The sequence below is a fragment of the Rana temporaria genome, chromosome 2, assembly GCF_905171775.1.
Source record: "Rana temporaria chromosome 2, aRanTem1.1, whole genome shotgun sequence".
NCBI classification, from domain to species: Eukaryota; Metazoa; Chordata; class Amphibia; order Anura; family Ranidae; genus Rana; species Rana temporaria.
The window spans coordinates 57,612,299-57,635,606 of NC_053490.1; the positions used below are offsets into that span (position 1 = coordinate 57,612,299).

The 23,308-nt window shown below is 43.3% G+C and overlaps 1 protein-coding gene across 1 annotated transcript in view; it reads left to right on the forward strand.

Moving 5' to 3' along the window:
* Positions 1-23,308, forward strand: part of DYNC2H1 (dynein cytoplasmic 2 heavy chain 1) — a 613,609-nt gene that overhangs the window by 412,010 nt on the left and 178,291 nt on the right. Inside the window, exons 79-80 of the mRNA XM_040339316.1 lie at positions 4,528-4,638; positions 20,607-20,762. Of these exons, the coding sequence (XP_040195250.1) occupies positions 4,528-4,638; positions 20,607-20,762 (267 nt within the window). The remainder of the gene's footprint in view (positions 1-4,527; positions 4,639-20,606; positions 20,763-23,308) is intronic.

A 23,308-nucleotide genomic window follows, 5' to 3' on the forward strand; every position in this document is an offset into this window, starting at 1 on the left:
TAGTGATGGGCGTTATGCATAATCTATATATCCTTTTTTTTTTTTTAATTAACAGGTCTTAATTTGAACAACAAGCCATTAGTGGAGATGGTGACATTATGACTGGTTACTATCAGAACTTAACAAGTTGATATGTGTTTGTGTTTAATATTCAGGACCACCAAGCCAAACTATTTATTAAAGCTCATCAAAATGATCCCAATAAACCCAAATTAATCTATTTATTATAACTGGTAGACTGTGTAATGTAGAGTTTCCTATAACAAAGCATTATGATTCCTAGTATTTTAACCACTTGGGATCCGCGCTATGGACGAAAGACGTCCACAGCGCGGCTCTCAGGTGCCGAGTGGACGTCTTTAGACGTCTTATTGTTGTCATTCCCTGTGCGTGCCGCTGGGGGCGCGCAGCGGGGAAACAACGTGCCCGGCGCATCGCTCGGGAGCCGATGCAAGTGCCTGGTGGCCAGTGTCCGCCAGACACCCGCGATCGTCGGTGAAAGCAGGGACGTGGAGCTCTGTGTGTAAACACAGAGCTCCACGTGCTGTCAGGGAGAGAGGAGACCGATTTGTGTCCCTTTACATAGAGACACAGCATCGGTCACCTCCCCCAGTCAGTCCCCTCCCCCCACACAGTAAGAACACACCCAGGGAATACATTTAACCCCTTCCTCACCCCCTAGTGTTAACCCCTTCACTATATATATTGGAAGATACTGCGCAGGTCTAATATGTGAAATAGTGATGACACTATAAAAATAATGTGAAAAATAATAAAAATGAAAAAAAATAAAAATAAAAAAAGGCTGCTGCAGCTTATATGTCAGATACACACAAAAATACGATTTTAAAAGGAAAAGCTGCGCTGCAAATTAAATCAACATAAATATTCAATTATGTTAAGGGCACACAAAACCCCAGTGCATAAAACTGAAAAAAGGTTGTGCAAAAGTCCATATAGGATGTATCAGGAAGTGACAGAAAGTTCTCCGAATGGGTGAGGCTAAATATCCAGGCAAAATCTTGTGAATCAGATGACAAATCCTCCACCACTTATGTACCAACTGCTTACCAGAGCAGTTGGTAGCCGTTTCGTCACACAGATGACTTCTTCCAGTACCCCTGGAAGAAGTCATCTGTGTGACGAAACGGCGTAGGGAGGAGCGACGTGCTGACGTCACCACGATCCACGCTGTCTACCCGGAAGGACGAGCAGACAGCAGAGCCGGCCGGCTAATATCATTGATCGCACTTTTTAACCGACATACATGTGAGTGCAATACCTTTTTATTATAAACATTTTTAAAACGATATCACACCATGTCAGTGTTTTTCTCTTCTGGGTTACATCTATGGAGAAAGTTGGTCTGACATAGAAGATTGGTGAAACAGGAGAGAGAGTGGCAGTTTACCCAGGACCCTTACTGACCTATGTGTATACATGCCTGATTTATTTCTTGCTCTGGTAAGCAGTTGGTACATAAGTGGTGGAGGATTTGTCATCTGATTCACAAGATTTTTCCTGGATATTTAGCCTCACCCATTCGGAGAACTTTCTGTCACTTCCTGCAATCTTCTGTGATACATCCTATATGGACTTTTGCACAACCTTTTTTCAGTTTTATGCACTGGGGTTTTGTGTGCCCTTAACATAATTGAATATTTATGTTGATTTCATTTGCAGCGCAGCTTTTCCTTTTAAAATTAACCCCTTCACTGCCAGTCACATTTATACAGTAATTAGTGCATTTTTATAGCACTGATCGCTGTATAAATGTGAATGGTCCCAAAATTGGGTCAAAAGTGTCCGATATGTCCGCCGCAATATCGCAGGCCTGACAAAAAAATCGCAAATCGCCGCCATTACTAGTAAAAAAAAAAAATATCATAAATCTATCCCCTATTTTGTAGGCGCTATAACTTTTGCGCAAACCAATCAATATACGCTTATTGCGATTTTCTTTTTAACAAAAATATGTAGAAGAATACATATCCGCCTAAACCGAGGGAAATTTTTTATTTTTTTAAAAAAAATTGGGATATTATTATAACAAAAAGTAAAAAATATTGTGTTTTTTTTTTTTTTCAAAATTTTCTTTTTTTTTATGTTTATAGCGCAAAAAATAAAAATCACAGAGGTGATCAAATACCACCAAAAGAAAGCTCTATTTGTGGGAAAAAAATGATAAAAATATAATTTGGGTACAGTGTTGTATGACCACGCAATTGTCATTCAAAATGCGTCAGCGCTGAAAGCTGAAAATTGGTCTGGGCACGAAGGGGGTTTAAGTGCCCAGTAATGAAGTGGTTAAAGGCGGTGGATATTTGTTATAATGGAAGTCTCTCCTCCAGCACTAAAGGCTGTGGTTGCCTCAATCATGTAAACAGTGCTAGTGAATGCTGCAGAAGAATGCAAGGAAGAGCTGGTTGCATACCGCCCCAAAGCAGACTGCGAGATCCCATACACTGCTGTGAGAACCCGGGTGCCTATCTGGTCTGCAGCCAAAGCAATTAGTGGAGAATGAAGAAGGTGGCGGCACATCCAAAAGCTGAAATCAATTTCTTTATTGAATATCCATTAAAAGAAGAAACATGACAACCACAAGGTTCACAGATGCTCAGTAGATGCGTTTCACACTCCCGTGTTTACTCATTACTAATTGTCTCAGGTGTATTTGTTCGCTTAAGACTACAAGCTGACAGGTGGGATCAATCAATGGATGGGGCGAAAACCATCCACCAAGGATGATCATAACGCATACAATCCAGGTCTGCAGCTGTAAAATCACAAGATAGAAACATAAAATAAATAATTTTCATACAACGTAAGAAATGATCAAGAAAGAAAAAAAGTAATATGCAAAGGAATCATGAACAAACAAAGAATGCAGCTTATATATTCTTTGAAAATGATCCAACAACATTCCCACTTAAACAAACAAAAAAAGTCTACTGAATGTCGGGTAATCATAGAAAAAAAAAAGCATTGAAAAAAGAAAAAGGAACTGTGATATAAATATAATGAATAATCCACCAATAATAAAAATAAACATGTGAATATATCATGTATCCCTGAATATGAATGTAGTAAAAAATAGCTAGTCACTCCCAGCCACAAATTATACTGCAGCACCAAATCTACTGACTCCGTAGGTACACCCGACCTGTTAATTAGAATACTACTTTGCTGTTGATCTAGCACCACTTCTGAGATTCAGGTAATGGAAGCTTCCAGCAGCAACAGGACCTTGAGCATTGTCAGCTGTTCTGTTTTTTTTTTATTCATTTACAGTGCCCGGGCTATTGACATTAAAGTATTTACATATTCTTAACCAATGGTAAAATAGCTTTATAGCTGATCCCCAGCCTATCTTTCACTTTAAAAAGAAAGTTAATTTGAGCCAAGCTGGGTCAAACAGACTATTCCCTACAATAACATGTGCGCCTACTGGGTGTTCTGTATAAACTATATGTAGCCTCAGCTACGTACAGTCTACAGCAGTGAGTTCTGGATGTGAGACGAGACCTTCCTGTCTCACACCTGAAATAAAATTGTGCCAGGCTGAGTGCCACTCAACCCTTCATAAGCAGCTTTGTATTATATCAGTGAATAAAAAGCTTCCTCTGATTGGCTCAAAAAGCCTGATTTCATTGGCTTTCCTCTCCAACTGAGCCAATCAGAGGAAGCTTTGTATTCATTGATGGAATACAAAGCGGACTATGAATAGATGAGCACAACTCAGGCTGACACTGTTTTATTTTGTCTGTTAGGCAGGCCATACATGGAGCAAATTTCTTTTGTGCAACCACAGACAGTGTTGACAGGAGAATCCCGCTTGTCGAGCCATTGTATTCTCCTGGCGGAGGAAGCCTGCCCACACATGGTTTGAATCTCAGCCGATTCAGCAGGACTTGAACTGTCTATGACTGGTCTTAGACAGGAAGGTCTCGTCTCACAACAGGAACTCACTGTTGTATACTGTATGTGGCTCAGGATACATACAGTATAACAAATAGTCTGTTTGGGACAGCTTGGCCCAAAAAAAACTATTTAAAGTGAAATTAAAGCTGGAGATCTGCTTTAAAGCGATCCCTAACTTCTTTAGCTGCAGAAACTTTATCCTCAAAGATTAATTAAGAAAGGGCAAACAGTCGCATCTTTGCTATACCATTTTTAATTGTCGGCATAGCAGTAAAAGCATTGTCTTTTTTTATTATAACTCTGAGTGAAAAAATAGATTGTTAGGGGTGAGATATCTTGGCCAATATCTTCCATTTTTTTCCTGGCTTGTTCTGTGAATGAAATTTTTTTTTTGGTGATTAGTATCCTTTCTGTTAGTATCCACCTATTGGAGTGGTCCCAATGGGTGTTTTCAGTTTGCTTCTGCTTTACTTGCTACATTATGAGGTATATCCTTGTTTTTAATATCATAGTTTATCTTCTCTATAATCACTTTCAGAAACACAAAGTACTTTGTTGGTTTCATTTAGTGTATACTCTAACGGCAAGATCGTTGTACTTTAACAGGAATTGAACACCCTTCAACCAAAACCCGAATTCCGTTTGTGGCTTACTGCTGAAGTTCACTCCAAATTTACCCCAATCTTATTACAGTCGAGCTTGAAGATAACATACGAGGTAAACTTCTTTTAATTTTGAAATGTCACTCTGTGCTCAATCAAAGTGAAATAATGTTAAACGGAATGTGTAGTGGTTTTGTATATATTTTCTTCATTGCATGTAAATCGTTTAAATCTTCACAGGCAGTGAGCAGATGGAGCTCTCGGCTGATTTTACATGTTTTCTTTTTTCTCCTTGCTACCTGTTGTAAAAAACAATTTACAAGGCTCAATAGTTCAAACTGTAATGCACATAAAATTCAATGGGTCAGAGCAGTGGCTCATCCTTTATTAGATAGCTCCATTTGAGGTTTCATTGAGAGACATTATGGCCCGGATTCACATACAGCGGCGCATAATTATGCCGGCGTAGCGTATCGAATATACGCTACGCCGACGTAGCGCAGAGCAGCGAGCACAGTATTCACAAAGCACTTGCTCCCAAATCTACGCTGGGTTCCCTCGGCGTAACTCCGCGTGAGTGGCAGGGGGCGTGAGCCATGCTAATGAGGCGTGACCCCATGTAAATGATGGACTGAGCATCATAAAGATACGATTAACATACGGCGCATGCGCCGTCCCGTGGAAGCATCCCAGTGCGCATGCTCATAATCACGTCGGAACGTACGCCTAAGATACGTCGAATCACTGCCTACGACTTGAACGGAACCTACGCCCATCCCTATTCACGTACTACTACGTAAAATACGACGGCTCTTCCCTGGTCCATACCTTTGCATGAGTTGCGCCTCATAGATGGGGAATAACTTTACGTTGGGCGTACGACCTACGTAAACCGCGTATGTTAATGCGCCGGGCGCAAGTACGTTCGTAAATCGGCGTATCTCACTCATTTGCATATTCGAATCGTAAATCAATGGGAGTGCCCCTTGCGGCCAGCGTAAATATACGCCCACGATACGATGGCGTAGGAAACTTACATCGTTCGGATGAAGCCTAGTTTCAGACGTATCTTGCTTTCAGAGTCAGGTGCATAGATACGACGGCACATATGTGCACTTACGCGGCGTATCTCGAGATACGTTGGCGTAAGTGCTACGTGAATCCGGGCCTATGTCTTTAAAAAAAAAAACATTTGAGCTATGCTCTTGGTCAGTTCACACATGAAGCAGTAGGAAGCCTTTGTCATGTGTTAAAGAAGAATTCTGGTTATGTCAAACAAAACCAAAGAAAATTCCCAGCTCAACTTACCGACCAGCCTAAAACCAACCAAATTATCCTGTCTAACAGTATGCGTTAAAAACAGGGGTTTAGTTTGCAAACTTTTGTAAATGCCTGCGTAAGCTACAGAGCCACTTCGGGCACCCTAGTATTAATTGCAGTCCTAACGCTATACATTTTTGAGAGTCTCCACAGTGTAGGCACTTGCAATATAATGGATAGATAGAGGGCAGGTGAACCTGGAGGGAGCCCACCCTTCCTTAAAGGCACAGGGGCACACTGGACACCCATCATATAGCACAAGGGCAAAGGTGTCCAGTGCCTCCCCTCCTCAGTATTCCAACAGTCCGAACCAATGGGCACTGCCCTCACCTATAACTGGCCTTTGCATCTATTCTGGTTTATGGCATTTTTTTACATAAAAACATTGGTCAACCTTTGACCAATGTAACTATGCATATACCATTTCTGTGGAATCCCTCTAGAAGCTGGAAATCACTGCAGTAAACACTGCTAATCCAGTGATCTCCTCTAGCTTCTGGATCCCATGCTGAGCGGCTTCCCTGCTGCATTCTGAACACAGGCGATCGGCCACTCAGCACAGACGCCTTTCAAAGAATGCTTAGCATTTTTTCAATTAATTCTATCATTGAATTGAGGTAGAGGGCATAACATCTCCACCCTGCCTCTCCACCTTGTCCTATCAGGCCCCGTACACACAACCGAACATGTCTGCTGAAACTGGTCCTGGTCTGAAACTGTGTATGAGGCATCAGAGAATGCTTTGCAGAAGCTAGTGAATATCACTGGTATAGCAGTGTCTACTGTGTATGGTCATATGCTATGGTTCCAAACTGGACCAGTAGGACTGTAACTATGTATAAAATACCATACCTGGAATTCTTCTTTCCACATTTATTTGATTTCCTGCAAAAAATATGTTTTATGACATGGAAATGTTTTTCTAGTAGAAATCCATGTATTTCTTATGTGGGAAACTGTAAGAGCTAATTTATCTACATGTGTGCATTGCCATATGTGTGGTTGAGTTCATAATGTGTATTTGTAAGACAAAGAACACTGTAGTTTTTCTTTAAAGTATAAGTGCCAACTACAACTAAAACTTAAAACAGAAGATTCAGCACAAAGGACATAACTTTAGTATGATGTGTCCCTTGTTTGCATCATTCTCCTATCAGTAGAAATCCTAAAGTTATTTACCAGCCCCCCCCCCCCCCCAATTACTTCGTACCCACACAGTAGTCCTCTGACACGGTGGTGGTTAATACAACTAGTGGGCTGTCAGAAGCTCTCACCAGGTGACACAGCAAGATTTCTATTGAGAGCAGAAGAATCCACACAATGAACACATCATACTAACTGTAAGTTATGTTACTTGTGCCGATTCTTCTTCTGTTTTTAATTTTACCTAAACTTAGGCTTTAAATAAATATGGATTTTTTTTTTATCTATATAGATATGTATAGTTGTGCGCCTAAATTTACGGACGCTGGTAGAATTTATGATTTTTCAGAGAATATGAATGATAACACAAAAACTTTACTTTCACTCATGGTTGGTGCTTGGCTGAAGTCGTTTATTATCAATCAACTGTGTTTACTCTTTTTAACCACTTGCTTACTGGGCACATATACCCCCCTCCTGCCCAGGCGAAATTTCAGCTTCCGGCACTGTCGCTTTAACTGACAATTTGTATGGTCGTGCGACGTGGCTCCCAAACAAAATTGACGTCCTTTTTTCCCCACAAATATAGCTTTCTTTTGGTGGTATTTTATCACCTCTGCGGTTTTTATTTTTTGCGCTATAAACAAAAAAAGAGCGACAATTTTGAAAAAAAAAAACAATATTTTTTCCTTTTTGCTATAATAAATATACCCCAAAAATATTTAAAAAAACATTTTTTTTTTCTTAGTTTAGGCCGATACGTATTCTTCTACATATTTTTGGTAAAAGAAAAAAAAAAGTGCAAAAGTTATAGCGCCTAAAAAATAGGAGACAGAATTATTATTATTTTTAATTATTTTTTTATTAGTAATGGCGGCGATCTGCGATTTTTATTGGGACTGTGACCTTATGGCGGACACATCGGACACTTTTGACACATTTTTGGGACCATTCACATTAATACAGCGATTAGTGCTATAAATATGCACTAATTACTGTATAAATGTGACTGGCAGGGGAGGGGTTAACACTAGGGGGTGAGGAAGGGATTAAATGTGTACCCTGCATGGTATTTCTAACTGTGGGGGGAGATGACTGACTCGGGGAGGTGACCAATCTGTGTCCCTATGTACAAGGGACACTGTATAAGTCTCCTCTCTCCCTGACAGGACGTGGATCTGTGTGTTTACACACACAGATCCAAGTCCTTGTCTGTGTAACCGCCGATCGCGGGTGCCTGGCGGACATCGCGGCCACCAGGCACGCGCATCGGTATCTCAGTGATGCGGCGGGTGCGCGCTGCCGGCGGCGCTCTCGAACCCCCCAGTGGCCGGAGGAGCTGAGGACGTCTAAAGACATCTAAAAACGTCCTCCCGGCAATTGAGAGCCACCTTGTGGCCGTCTTTAGACAATAGGCAGGATCCCAGGTGGTTAAATCATAATGACAACAGACACTACCCAAATGACCCTGATCAAAAGTTTACATAACCCAGTTCTTAATACTGTGTATTGCCCCCTTTAACATCAATGACAGCTTGAAATCTTTTGTGAGTATTTGTGGATGAGGCTCTTTATCTTCTCAGATGGTAAAGCTGACCATTCCTCTTGGCAAAAAGCCTTCAGCTCCTGTAAATTCTTGGGCTGTCTTGCATTAAATGCACATTTGAGATCTCCCCAGAGTGGCTCAATGATATTGAGGTAAGGAGACTGAGATGGCCACTCCAGAACCTTCACTTTATTCTGCTGTAGCCAATGACAGGTCGCCTTGGCCTTGTGTTTTGGATCATTGTCATGACTGTCCAAGTACGTCCCAATGTGCAGCTTCCTGGCTGATGAATGAAAATGTTCCTCCAGTATTTTTTGATAACATACTGCATTCATCTTGACATAGATTTTGAACAAATTTCCTGTGCCTTTGTAGCTCACACATCCCCAAAGCATCAGCGATCCACCTCTGTGTTTCACAGTAGGAATTGTTTACCTTTCATCATAGGCCTTGTTGCCTCCTTTCCAAATGTAGGGCCAGATTCACATACAAATCCGTTACGCTGCGGCGGCGTAACGTATCCCATTTATGTTACACCGCCGCAGGTTTACAGCGTAAGTGCCTGATTCACAAAGCACTTACCTGTAAACTTGCGGCGGCGTAGCGTAAATCCGCTCTGCGCAAGCCCGCCTAATTCAAATGGGGCGGGCGCCATTTTAATTAGGCGTGTACCCGCGCCATACGTACTGCGCATGCTCCATCCCTAACATTTCCCAACGTGCATTGCACTAAATGACGTCGCAAGGACGTCATTGGTTTCGACGTTAACGTAAATGGCGTCCAGCACCATTCACGGATGACTTACGCAAACGACGTGAAATTTAAAATTTCGACGCGGGAACGACTGCCATACGTAACATTGGCTAGGCCACCTAGAGGGCACCCTTAGTTTTACGCCGCGTATCTCTACGGAAACTACGTAAATTTAGAGCGACGGGCAAAGCGGACGTTCGTGAAACGGCGTAACTAGTCACCTAGAAGTGCAGCCTAAGATCCGACGGTGTAAGTCAATTACACCTGACGGATCTTAGGGCTATCTATGTGTAACTGATTCTATGAATCAGATGCATAGATACGACAAACGTATCTCAGAGATACGACGGCGTATCAGGAGATACGCCGTCGTATCTCTTTTGTGAATCTGGCCCGATGTGTTTATGGTTGTGGCCAAAAAGCTCAATTTTGTTCTCATCACTATAACTGACTTTGTGCCAGAAGGTTTGAGGCTTGTCTCTGTGCTGTTTGGCGTATTGTAAGCGGGATACTTTGTGACATTTGCGTAGTAAGGTCTTTCTTCTGGCGACTAGACCATGCAGCCCATCTTTCTTCAAGTGCCTCCTTATTGTGCATCTTGGAACACATGTTTTTAGAGACTCTTGTATTTTACCTGAAGTTATTTGTGGGGTTTTCTTGGCATGACAAACAATTTTCCTTGCAGTTGTGAAGTTATTGACTGAAGTGACTGAAATTTCAGTTGGTCTATCTGATCATGGTTTGGTTTCAGCAGAACCCCTCATTTTCCACTTCTTGAATAGAGTTTGGACACTGCTAATTGGCATTCTCAATTCCTTGGATATATTTTTATATCCCTTTCCTGTTTTATACAGTTCAACCACCTTTTCCTGCAGATCCTTTGACAATTATTTTGCTTTCCCCATGACTCTGAATCCAGAAACGTCAGTGTAGCACTGGATGAAAGATACAAGGGTCTGTCAGGAGTCCAGAAACGGATTGACCTTTTATACACACACTAATTACAAGCAAACAGATCACAGGTGAGGATGGTTATCTTTAATAGCCATTCAAACGCCTTTGTGTCAGCTTGTGTGCATGTTATGAGGCAAAAATCACCAGGGTGTGTAAACTTTTAATGACGGTCATTTGGGTAGTTTCTGTTGTCATTATGATTTAAAAAGAGTAAACACAGTTGATTGATAATAAATGGCTTCTCCCAAACACTATCCATGAGTGATATAAATGTTTTTTGTGTTATCATTCATATTCTCTGAAAAATGGTCAAGAAATCATAAATTCTGCCCAGGTATGTAAGCTTATGAGCACAACTGTATGTATGTGTGTGTATATATATATATATATATATATATATATATATATATATATATATATACCACGATTGCATCTCCAAAAGATTTGAATATCATCAAAAAGTACATTTATTTCAGTAATTATATTCAAAAAGTGAAACTCATATATTTTCTATAGATGTGATATATTACAAGCATTTTTTTTTTCAATTGTGATGATTATGGCTTACAGCTGGCGAAAACCCCAAATTCTGTATCTCAGAAAATTTGAATATTACATACGACCAATAAAGGATTTTTAATACAGAGATGTTGGCTTACTGAAAAGTATGGCCATGTACAGTATAGTATGTCGGGCTCCTTTTGCATAAATTGCTGCATTAATGTGGTGTGGCATGGAGGCGATCAGACTGTGGCACTGCTGGGATGCTATGGAAGCCCAGGTTGCTTTAATAGCGGCCTTCCGCTCAACTGCATTGTTGGGTCTGGTGTCTCATCTTCCTCGTGGCAATACCCCACAGATTCGCTATGGGGTTTAGGTCTGGTGAGTTTGCTGGCCAATCAAGCCCAGTGATACCATGATCATTAAACCAGATATTGGTACTTTTGGCAGTGTGGGCAGGTACCAAGTCCTGGTGGAAAATGAGGGAAGAATGAAATGCTCTAGAATTTCCCTGTAGAGGTCTGCACCGACTTTGGACTTTGGATAAAACACAGTGGACCAATAACAGCAGATGACATGGCTCCCCAAATCATCACTGACTTTTTGAAACTTTACACTGTACCTCTTGGAACTTTGATTCTGTGCCTCTCCACTCTTCCTCCAGACTCTGGGACCTTTATTTCCAAATGAAATGCAAAATATTCCACAGTCAGTGATGATTTGGGGAGCCATGTAATCCTCTGGTGTTGGTCCACTGTGTTTTATCAATAACATCTGTATTAAAGATGCTTTTTTTCTTTTCCGTACATCACGGGACACAGAGCGGCATATTCATTACTATGTGGGTTATATGGAGTACCTTCAGGTGATGGACACTGGCAATCTCAAACAGGAAGTCCCCTCCCTATATAACCCCCATAGGAGGAGTACCTCAGTTTTTTCGCCAGTGTCTTAGGTGTTGGTCACAAAGAAGTTTGCCTCCAGGTCCTTGAGACTAGGCAGACTACACCGGATCTGTCCAAAGTGCCTCAGAGCCAAAGTGGACAGTACCCGGGCCCCAAGTCGTGGGGTTTCGCCTATAATGCCTCTTCGCTAGGGGCTGGATCCTGGGCCCAGAACTTTGAGCTTTCTAAAGCCCAAAAGGCACTGTTGCCAGGATGCTGTATAGGTCCAGGGCAGTGGTGTTCCACCGGACCCGGGTCCCTGAAGGTCTAGTACAGACCCCACGGAGTTGGGGGAAGATTGGGCCTCTTGCTTTTTGCAATACCCTGCAGCGTGGAGCAGGTAAGAGGGGGGCCTGCGGAACTTGGTTCGTCGGCAGGTCCCTCAGGGGGAAGACTAGTTGGGTTTAGCCTGGGATGCTCTGCATGGGCAACTACTACCACTATGTCTGCTAGACAGGATGGTCACCTCCCATTTACTAGTATACCCCCCACCCCCACGGACTGTGTTTGCTTGTGGCTGTCCCGCATGGTTTTGGGGGGGTAGAGGCTCTTTGCCTGGTCCTAGGGCAAGCAGGGCAAGCCCACCCCCCGTTATCTCCCGGCTTAAAGGCCAGGGACTTGCCTGTATTGGGTGCGTTTTTTCCCCTGCAGCTCTGGGTCCTCTTGCGCCGCCGGCGTGCTGCTCCTCTCCTCAGAGACATGCTTCCCCTCTGGGACGCGTGCGCGCGCATGATATAGATGCGCACTGAGGGGGCGGGGAGCGTCGCGACGTCGGCGGGGAGAGGGGGGCGTTCCCCCCTCGCTGTTATCTTCAGCAGTTCTGTCCTCCGGTCAGTGTAGGATTCGTCTGCTGACCGGAGGGACACAGAGCAGGACAGAGCGGAGCAGGGTGACACCTAGTGGCGGTAAAAGAGACCTGTTTAGGTCTGGAGCTAAGCTCCTCACTGACTGAGGGGAGAAAATAGGAGATTTTTCCCTGATTTTCTCTATTAGCCAAAGGGTCTTTTGACAGCAGTCTGGCATTCACAAAGTCCCTTTAAAGTGCAAAAAAAAAAAAAAAAAGGATTAACTATTTAAAAAAAAAAAAAAAAAACACAAAAAGAAAAAAAAAAAAAAAAGTTTTTTCTTTCAGGGGAAAGGTGTGCACTACCTTCCCATTGGCTTATAAGGTTTCGTGCCTTAAGCTACTTATATTATTATTTTTTGTTCTCCTTGCTACAACAGTCAGTTGTTAGTAGCGGAGTACCTCGGTATTGTATCATGGGCCCTAAAGGTTCGGGGACTAAAGGTGCTAAACATGCAAAGAAACAGAAGGGTTCCCCCTCTAGCTCTGAGGATCTTAATCAGACTATGCCGGTTCTATCCTCTCCTAAAATGCTAGAAAATGCCGCCTTTGAGGAGCCATTAGGTGTGGTGGGTGCTGTGGCTGACCCCATTCTGCCCGACCCAGTGTTTGTCACGCAGGATATGTTATCTGTCTCCCTGCAGGGGTTAGAACAGAGGCTGACAACTTTACTTACTAATTCTCTGGCAGCCAAAAAGCGGACTAGATCTCCGTCCCCTAAGTTGGTGTCCTCTGATGCTGAGATTCTCTCCCCAGAGGAGTTAGAATCCCAGGAGGACCAAACGGAGCAAATCCTAGAAGGTTCAGACATTGAGGAGTCCACTATTGAGGAACCTTTTTCGGTCTCTCAAGCAGAGAATCTGTGGGTACAGTCTTTAACGGACATGGTCCGCTCGGCTTTTAAGCTGCCCTCGCCAGGGCCTCAGATTCCTGCCGTGTCTTCTTTGGGCTCCTTAAAAGCACCATTAAGTAACGCAGTGTTTCCGGTTCACCCTTTATTGGAAGACCTGATCTTTCAAGATTGGGCCCGGCCCGATAAAATTTTTGTGCCTCCTAAAAGGTTTTCTGTTTTGTACCCCATGGAGGAAAGATTTTCAAAGAAATGGGTGCTTCCCGCTGTGGATGCGGCGGTCTCCTGCGTAAACAAATCTTTAACTTGCCCAGTAGAAAACATACAGATGTTCAAGGATCCGGTTGATAAGCGGTTGGAAACCCTTTTGAAGGCATCCTTTTCTACAGCAGGGGCAGTGGTGCAACCGGCCGTGGCTGCAATTGGCGTTTGTCAGGCGTTAAAAGACCAGACTAAGCAGATGCTAAGAGAGCTCCCGGCTCAGCAGGCACAGGATCTGGCCGACCTTCCCAGGGCTCTATGTTTCGCGGTGGATGCCATAAAGGACTCCATCCAACAAGCTTCCCGTCTGTCGCTATTCTTGGTACATATGCGAAGGCTCCTGTGGCTAAAGAATTGGTCGGCAGAGACTCCGTGTAAAAAGCTGTTGGCGGGTTTTCGCTTCCACGGAGGAAGGCTTTTTGGGGAAGATCTGGATAGGTACATACAGACAATATCTAGTGGCAAGAGTACTCTTTTACCGGTAAAAAAGAGATTTCGAGGTCCGGCGTTTAAGCGGCAGCAATCCCCAGCCCCAGGGCCCTCGGCCCCCAGGCAGTATCGACGGCCTCACGCACGGTCAAACTTTGGTAATAAGTCGCAAGGGCAGGCCGCGGGTGGCAAGCGACCATGGGCCCGCAAGCCAGTTAAACCTGCTCCAAAGTCAGCTTTATGAAGGGGCGCCCCCACTCAATCGGGTGGGGGGCAGGCTTCGATTCTTTGCAAAAGTTTGGGAAGCCAAGATCCCCGACAAATGGGTTCTTTCCTTGGTGGCGGCTGGCTACAAAATAGAATTTCGGGAGTTTCCCCCTCCGCATTTTCAGGAATCAAGAATTCCAAGCGATCCGGAAAGGAGGGCTGCCTTGCTAACAGCCTTGGATCGTCTTCTAAACCAAGGGGTAATCGTAGAGGTACCAGTTCAGGAGCACAAGCTAGGCTTTTACTCCAATCTGTTCATCGTGCCAAAGCCCAACGGCGATGTAAGGCCCATCCTAGATCTAAAGATTCTAAACTCTTACCTGAGGATTCGGTCCTTTCGGATGGAATCCATACGGTCTGCCGCCGCAGCTTTGCAGCGGAACGATTTTTTGGCCTCGATAGACATAAGAGACGCGTATCTTCATGTTCCAATTTTTCAGGGTCATCAAAAATTCCTACGCTTTGCAATCGCAGGGCGCCACTATCAATTTGTGGCTCTCCCTTTCGGGTTGGCTACAGCCCCCCGTGTGTTTACGAAGGTCCTGGCCCCCATCTTAGCCAATCTAAGGACCCAGGGAATCTTGATCCTGGCCTATTTGGACGACCTCCTGATCATAGATCACTCTGCTTCGGGCCTGGGTCGAGCGGTAGCCCTTTCAGTTCAGTACCTCGAGGTATTCGGTTGGGTTTTAAACCTAGAAAAGTCGGCTTTACAGCCCACAAAACGATTGGAATACCTCGGCATGCTGCTAGACACGGAGCAACAAAGAGTGTTTCTTCCTTTAGAGAAATTCAAAGGGATCAAAGAATTGATCCAGTTGGTGCTAAGCAAAAGGGAGCCAACTATCCGATTGTGCATGAGATTACTGGGAAAAATGGTGGCCACCTTCGAGGCGGTGCCATACGCCCAGGCACACACTCGAATCCTGCAGACAACCATCCTGTCAGCATGGAACAAAGATCCGCAACGCCTGGATCTTCCGTTGATCCTTCCATCAAGGGTCCGGCAAAGTCTCTACTGGTGGCTAAAGCCTCAGAACCTCCTAAAAGGGAAATCATTCAGTCCCATCATCTGGAAGCTGGTAACCACAGATGCCAGCCTGAAAGGCTGGGGAGCGGTCCTGGATGGGCAGGTCCAGCAGGGAGTTTGGACAGAGTCGGAAAGAGGGCTGCCAATCAATGTCCTGGAGATCAGGGCGGCACGCTTAGCCTTAAAGGCCTGGACGTCCAAACTTCTAGGGTTTCCAGTGAGAGTGCAGTCCGACAACGCCACGGCAGTGGCATATATAAATCACCAGGGGGGCACGAAAAGTCGAGCCGCCCAAAGGGAAGTGAGCTTAATTTTCCTGTGGGCAGAGTCGCATGTGCCATGCATCTCGGCGATCTTTATCCCAGGGGTGGACAATTTACAGGCGGACTTCTTAAGTCGCCAGCAGCTGGTTTCAGGGGAGTGGTCCCTCCATCCCCAAGTCTTTCAGGAGATCTGCCAGAGATGGGGATCTCCGGATGTGGACATCATGGCGTCAAGGTTCAACAGGAAACTGAGCAAGTTCATGTCCCGATCAAAGGACCCTCTGGCCTGTGGAACCGATGCGTTGGTTTGCCCTTGGCATCCGTTCAATCTGCTGTACGCCTTCCCCCCGTTACAGATGCTGCCCCGCCTGCTGCGCAGGATCAGGGTGGAGAACAGACCAGTCATTCTGATAGCCCCCGCATGGCCCCGGAGGTCGTGGTACTCACTGATCGTGAGAATGTCAGTGGGCAAACCCTGGACCCTTCCACTTCGGCCAGACCTACTCTCTCAAGGCCCGATACTCCACCCTGCCTTACGGCATCTAAATTTGACGGCTTGGCGGCTGAATCCCTGATCCTCAGGGGTAGGGGCCTATCTAGCCAAGTTATTTCTACTCTGATTAAGGCTAGAAAACCGGTCTCCAGAGTAATTTATTACAGGGTCTGGAGGGCCTACGTAAGCTGGTGTGAGTCCCAGAGATGGCTTCCACGCAAATACACCGTTGACAGGGTATTGCGTTTCCTCCAGATAGGGGTAGATAAGGGTTTGGCCTTAAGTACTATTAAAGGACAGATTTCTGCCTTATCAGTATGGTTTCAGAGGCCGTTAGCCACGCACTCTTTGGTTAAAACCTTTTTACAGGGGGTCTTATTAATCCCCCCATCAAGTCTCCGGTTTGTCCGTGGGATTTGAATCTTGTGTTGTCAGCGCTGCAAAAACAGCCATTTGAGCCTCTGGCAGAGGTTCCGTTAGTATTACTGACTCGGAAGTTGGTATTTTTGGTCGCTATGGCTTCCGCTAGAAGAGTTTCAGAGCTGGCAGCCTTGTCTTGTAGAGAACCTTACCTCATTCTGCATAAGGATAGGGTGGTTCTCCGTCCACATCCGTCTTTTCTGCCCAAGGTGGTGTCCAGTTTTCACTTGAACCAGGATTTGGTCCTACCATCCTTTTTTCCAAAGCCCTCTTCTAGAAAGGAAGGGTTGCTGCACACCTTGGATGTTGTCAGGGCCATGAAGGCCTATCTCAAGGCTACAAAAGAGATTCGAGAGACGGATACATTGTTCATTCTGCCGGAAGGGCCTAAGAGAGGTCAGGCAGCAGCTAAAGCTACCATCTCTAGATGGATTAAGCAGGTAATCGGTCAGGCCTACGGCTTGAAGGGGTTGCCCCCTCCTTTATCAGTTAAGGCCCATTCTACTAGGGCCATGAGCGCCTCCTGGGCAGCACACCACCAGATCTCTATGGCTCAGGTTTGCAAGGCGGCAACCTGGTCATCGGTCCACACGTTCACAAAATTTTACCAATTGGACGTGAGACGAAGGGCCGATGCAGCCTTTGGACAGGCAGTGCTGCAGGCTGCGATTTGAGATCCTCTAGATTCGGGGCACCCTTGATTGATTAATGAATTAATTAAATTAATCAGAATAATTTTTTTTTTTTGTTGGATTTAATTTGGATTTATTATGATTTAAAGAATACTTTCTGAATTAAATCTCCTGGCTGAGATGTCTCCCTCCCCTCATTGGAAGCATTGCTTTCGGACATCCCACATAGTAATGAATATGCCGCTCTGTGTCCCGTGATGTACGGAAAAGAAAAGGGGATTTTTAATACAGCTTACCTGTAAAATCCTTTTCTTGGAGTACATCACGGGACACAGAGATCCCACCCCTCTTATGGGGAACATTTTGGGTGGCATACTGCTTGCTACAAAACTGAGGTACTCCTCCTATGGGAGGGGGTTATATAGGGAGGGGACTTCCTGTTTGAGATTGCCAGTGTCCATCACCTGAAGGTACTCCATATAACCCACATAGTAATGAATATGCCGCTCTGTGTCCCGTGATGTACTCCAAGAAAAGGATTTTACAGGTAAGCTGTATTAAAAATCCCCTTTTTTTATTGGTCTTATGTAATATTCTAATTTTCTAAAATACTTAATCTTGTGTTTTCACTAGCTGTAAGCCATAATCATCAACATTTTAAAATTTAAAATATGAGTTTTTCCTTTTGAATTGAGTTACTGAAATAAATTAACTTTTTGTTGCCGATCACATTTTTTTTAGGATGCACCTGTATTTCTGTTGTCTTGACCACAAGTCAAGACCTGGGAGTTGCGGCTACAAATGCTGCCCTGATGACAATGTTTAGGCCCAAGTGTTGTCTTCTACTGTGCAGTATGGTGCTCCTTTTGTATATGAATAAAGTCTCCATTTAAATTCTTCATTTAATTAAGATCATTGTTGTTAAGTAAATCTCCATTTTCTCTGTAGCAGTACTTATTGAATGTTTTTATTAGATTTAATGAACCAATGCCTAGATTTCAATAGCCATCTGCTTTAAGAGTGTCACAAGCATAAGATCTTATAAATGGCCTTTAGATACTAGAAAAGTCAAGACGACAAGTATATTGCTGTGTTAACCAGCTGCTTAAATTTCTTCCAGCTGATACGTGTTTATAAATGTTTCTGTTACATAAGCAAAGCTTATTCAGGGCATAAAATATTGCTGTGCTAATTTCTGGGAAAATGAAGGGCTTTGCATAAGCTTTATTTTTTCCTTGGACGCACGGCAGTTTTATTGTAAGGCTTGTAATAGCGATTTCTTCAGGTTAGCTACAGATTTTAAATAGTGGTCAAAGGTTAATTGATCTTGTGGTAAATCTCTACATCACCCACAGCATACATACACACAACCACATGTATGCCAATATCCTACAATTGTGTGTGAAACAGGAAGCCCAGGTGCTTTTCAATGAGGATCAGTCTGTCGCAAACAGACAACCTTCTAGCCTTTTGAGTGCCATATCCTGAGATGCCTGCTAAAGGCTGTGGTGCTTCTGGGGTCATAGCTAAACTTGCTGACTTCAGAAGAGTAGAAATGCAGTGAGGCTTTGCCTGTATTTATCAATGATTTGTGTTTTTTTCACTTTTTTGGGGACTTTTTGTTAAGCCCACTTAATCAAAATGAGAATGTGCATTTGGAAATAGAAACAGGTGACCCAAGCCTACCCATCCCTGGCTTTTGTTTTTTATCATACAAAGTCCTTCAGCTGCATATAATTATCTGCCATTAACCAAGTGTTCTGTGAATGTCTAGTCCTCTGCCTGTGATTCCACCCTGATCCACCATGAATTCGTAATTCTAAACTGTTTGAGACACACTTGACTAAATTTCTAACTCTTTACAAATGCTCCTATAGCGTTAATGTGCTTTAGTATAGGTGTTAGACTTGCATTAATGCCCTTCAGACTGGTGTATTACAACCATTAATGACGCTTTAAAAACACTCCCCAAACACCCTGTGCACTGTTTTGACTCATTTGATGCGTGTTAAAACCGTTCTGCAAACGCCTAGTTTTTTTAAAGAGAAGTGACATTACAGAAAATAAACAATTTGATGGAGATGTGGCTTGTCATGGCGATTGTTTCCTGTGCAGGGTAGCCAGAAGGCTGGATTCCTTTACTATGCCTTATCTCATGTTTGGCCTCCTGCAGATAATGCTGATCTATGAGCGATTGGCTGAGCATAGGAAGAGGAAATGGGCATCAAGGCACTATTAGGTACATCCAGTTGTCTCTCAGAGATACTCTAATGGGCACTGTCATGCCCTGTATCATGATTTACGCACCTGCCATCAGAAGTTGATGTCGGCCATCTTCAAGCAGCACAAACAGGAAGTGCATAGAAGGAAGTGACGGCAGGACACTCTATGCTCTCCTCTATTCTTACAGGGCATTGTGGGACATTATATTCCTCCTGCATGATTTTTCATTTATTTTTTAAACTCATTTTAACGTGCTGCAAATGCCTGCCAGTGTGTTTGTTAAACTTGGCCATAGACTTGAATGGGAGGCATTGAACGGCTCCATACTCTTTCCAGACTCAACATGAGGCTTCAATTTTGAACCGATACAACGCTAATGCTTCATGTTTTGATAATGTGAACAGCACTGTGTGCTGTCCATTGTTTCATTTGCATAGGCATTTGAGAAACATTAAAAGCCCCTTAAATGCCTGCTTTCAATGCCAATAGGAACTTAAAGTGGCATTAAATGCACAGCCACCATTTCACATGTATAATAGGTGAATATAGTAGTAAGCAACAGTACGTAGAAACTTTTTCTAAATTCCTCTTTTATTCCAGATACAACCTGTTGATGTGGCAATTTTTTACTTGCTGCACAGCGCACTGTACAATTGTTGGGCAGAACATGCAGGAAACCTCTGATGGATGTTGCAGACTTCAATTTATAAGGGTCTCTTCCTTTTTTCTGTGGCTGCCAGCACTGATTGGCACTATTGTAGTCACTAGATGTCAGTCACAAAGCTGAAGTCGCCCACAAGCTGATTAAAAAAGTCACATGCTGCGGATTGAATCGGGAGAAGGAGAAAATGATTAGCTCTACTACAGAAAAATAGCAGATTAGCTGCTATTGCATTTCTAGGTTCCTGGAAATGGCAGGATCAACTAGGTATTTACCCCAAAAAATATTTTGAAGGGTGGAAAGGTTCAAAACCATAGGGAGATGTGATAATTGTAAATAAATTAGCATGCAGAAAATGTTGCATTTATTAATACTTTTAGGTAGACCGTAACTGAGCAAGTTCATGAATCATCTCTCCCGTTATGTAAGCCCATTGTGGTTCAGATAGATCATATGACGTCCTGCCTTTATTCTGACCCCTATGCAGAATCGTGTAACTTACTGTAGATAAAGAAGAACCTAATATAATCTGGGATTTGTTTATTTAAGGCACCCCCTGGTTTAAAGAAAAATCTACTGAGAACTTATGAATCTTGGACGCCGGATCAAGTTAGTAAAAATGGCCTTTCGACTCGGGCACAGGCTTTGTTTAGCTTGGCATGGTTTCATGCTGTGTGCCAGGAAAGAAGAAACTATATTCCTCAGGTAAATACTCCATATTGCACTTTCACATTATTTGACATATTGCATGTCTCATCACTCCATCCTGCCGATTGTTATAAAGTGAAATGTTTATTTTTTAGGCCTCTAATTTGGTCCTCAAATTAGTCTGATGAGTTTATGCAAGGATTGTTAGTTAAATGCAGTAGCTGCGGTTTATCTCCTCATTCTTCAGATTGATCATTTACAGTATGATGAGATCCAATAGAAAAGAACATTTCTAATCCACAGTTTTTGTTCTCATTAATTATTCACTGTTCTACCTTTTAAACCTGGCAGCCATCGGCAAACTAAGCCTTACAATCCCAGCTTCCTGAGATGGGAGTGAGGGACACTTATTGGCAAAAGTATCTATACACAGGGTACACCCCCTTGCCACATCCCCCCTTAAAGGAGAATTGTAAAAACAAAATATTGATTAAACCCACAAGTGCTTTTTTTTACCAAGACTATTCCTTTACATTGGCTTTTGGAAATAAATATAAATGTGGAATACAAATGCAGCAGTTTAGAAATGTATTAAAGGTTTACCACTGTAAAACACCTTTTGAAGTAGTGCATTTTATATTCAACTATATAGCTTAGACCAAAATGAGAGACACATGAGGAAGAAAGAGGAACACAGGGACGTTGTTCTTTATGAGTGACAGTCCCTTAAAATCAAATGCTATGAACTAAGCATGAGGCGTGTAAAGATGCTTACTTAAATGAAAACTACCACAATTCTTTTGGATGAAGTCTTTCACAGAGGGTAGATATGTATGGGATCTGGTTTGGATACCAAGGAGGACAGGGACAAGAGACCAAACAGATATTTAAATTACAAAATAAGAATATACAATTGAAAGATATGATGCTATGGAGTGGATGGTACATGTATGACTCAAAGACCATTTTCAGGTTGCCAACAGTAATAATTACAGTAGTTGGCTATTCATGGAAAGTCTATTCTGTAAAAGTTCCTCAGAGCTAAGAAATGGTTGAGCAGAGGCAAGTAGTATTAACCAGTAAAATTAATGATGACAGCACATCAGAGAGCAAAGGAGGTAACTTCTTTACTGCAAAACTTGTAAGGCAATGGTAATATTTCAGCATCATGGGGGCCTCCTTGGCCCCCATATATCAGGATGATATAAAGATAAAGTCAACCATTGACCTATGGAAGGTTTTACCCCCTTTATGACCAGAGCATATTTTTTTTTGCTATTAAGCCCTGAGCTACTTTAACAGGTAATTGCCTGGTCATGCAACACTGTACGTGAAAAGCTTTATTTTAAAGTGAATGTAAGTCTTCTCCTATACCCAGTGAAGCGAACAGCTTACTATATTCTTTAGAAAGTACACATTGTGTTAGAATTTGTTCTTCCTGTTCCAACAGTGGGAGGGGAGTCTTGGCATACACTGCATGACAGCTGATTGGCAGAAAGACACACACCCCCCCTCCACATAGGCAGAGGAACAAAGATTAAGAAACAACATATAAACAATATATATATATATACAGCAGTGCTCCTTATGGAATTTAAATGCTATTATAGGACAGTCCAAAAGTTTGAAAAGTCTATGGTAAAAAGAATAGTCCCAAACAAGATGTTCCGTGAGAAGACTTAGAAGAAATCTCCAATAGAGACGATCCAGTGATATCCTTAAAACCACCACCACTCGTGCAATGAGCAAGTAAAACTCTTACCAGACAACGCTGGGTAATAAGCGTTGTATCGTAACTTAAATCACAGCAGGGATAAAATCCAATCCAATCCTCATTAGATATCAGTGGCGGCTGGTGCTCAAAATTTTTGGGGGGGCGCAAACGAAGAAGAAAAAAAATCGCAGCCTCACTGTGCCCATCAAATGCAGCCACTGTTCCTTAAATTCGCACCACTGTGTCATGCCATCAAACGCAGCCACTGTGCCATGCCATCAAACGCAGTCACTGTGCCATCAATTGTCACCACTGTACCATGCCATCAAACGCAGTCACTGTGCCATCAATTGTCACCACTGTACCATGCCATTAAACACAGCCACTGTGCCATGCCATCAAATGCAACCACTGTGCCATGCCATCAATTGTGGTCACTGTGCCATCAATTGTCACCACTGTACCATGCCATCAAATGCAGCCACTGTACCATGCCATCAAATGCAGCCACGGTACCATGCCATCAATTGTGGTCACTGTGCCATCAATTGTCACCACTGTGCCATGCCATCAAATGCAGCCACTGTGCCATGCCATCAAATGCAGCCACTGTGCCATCCCATCAAATGCAGCCACTGTACCATGCCATCAAACACAGCCACTGTGCCAATTGTCCCCACTGTGTCACTGTCCAGTCATCCATCCACCTCGGAGCTTTATATTATAACCTGCTGGGACTTGTAGTTCTCCATCGTCTCCTGGGGCTCAGGTGCATGCAATCCACCATCTTTGTCCAGTTTTTCTCACTGCTGGGACTTGTAGTCCCATAGATGGTGGATTGCATGCACCTGAGCCCAGGAGAAGATGGGGAACTACAAGTCCCAGCAGG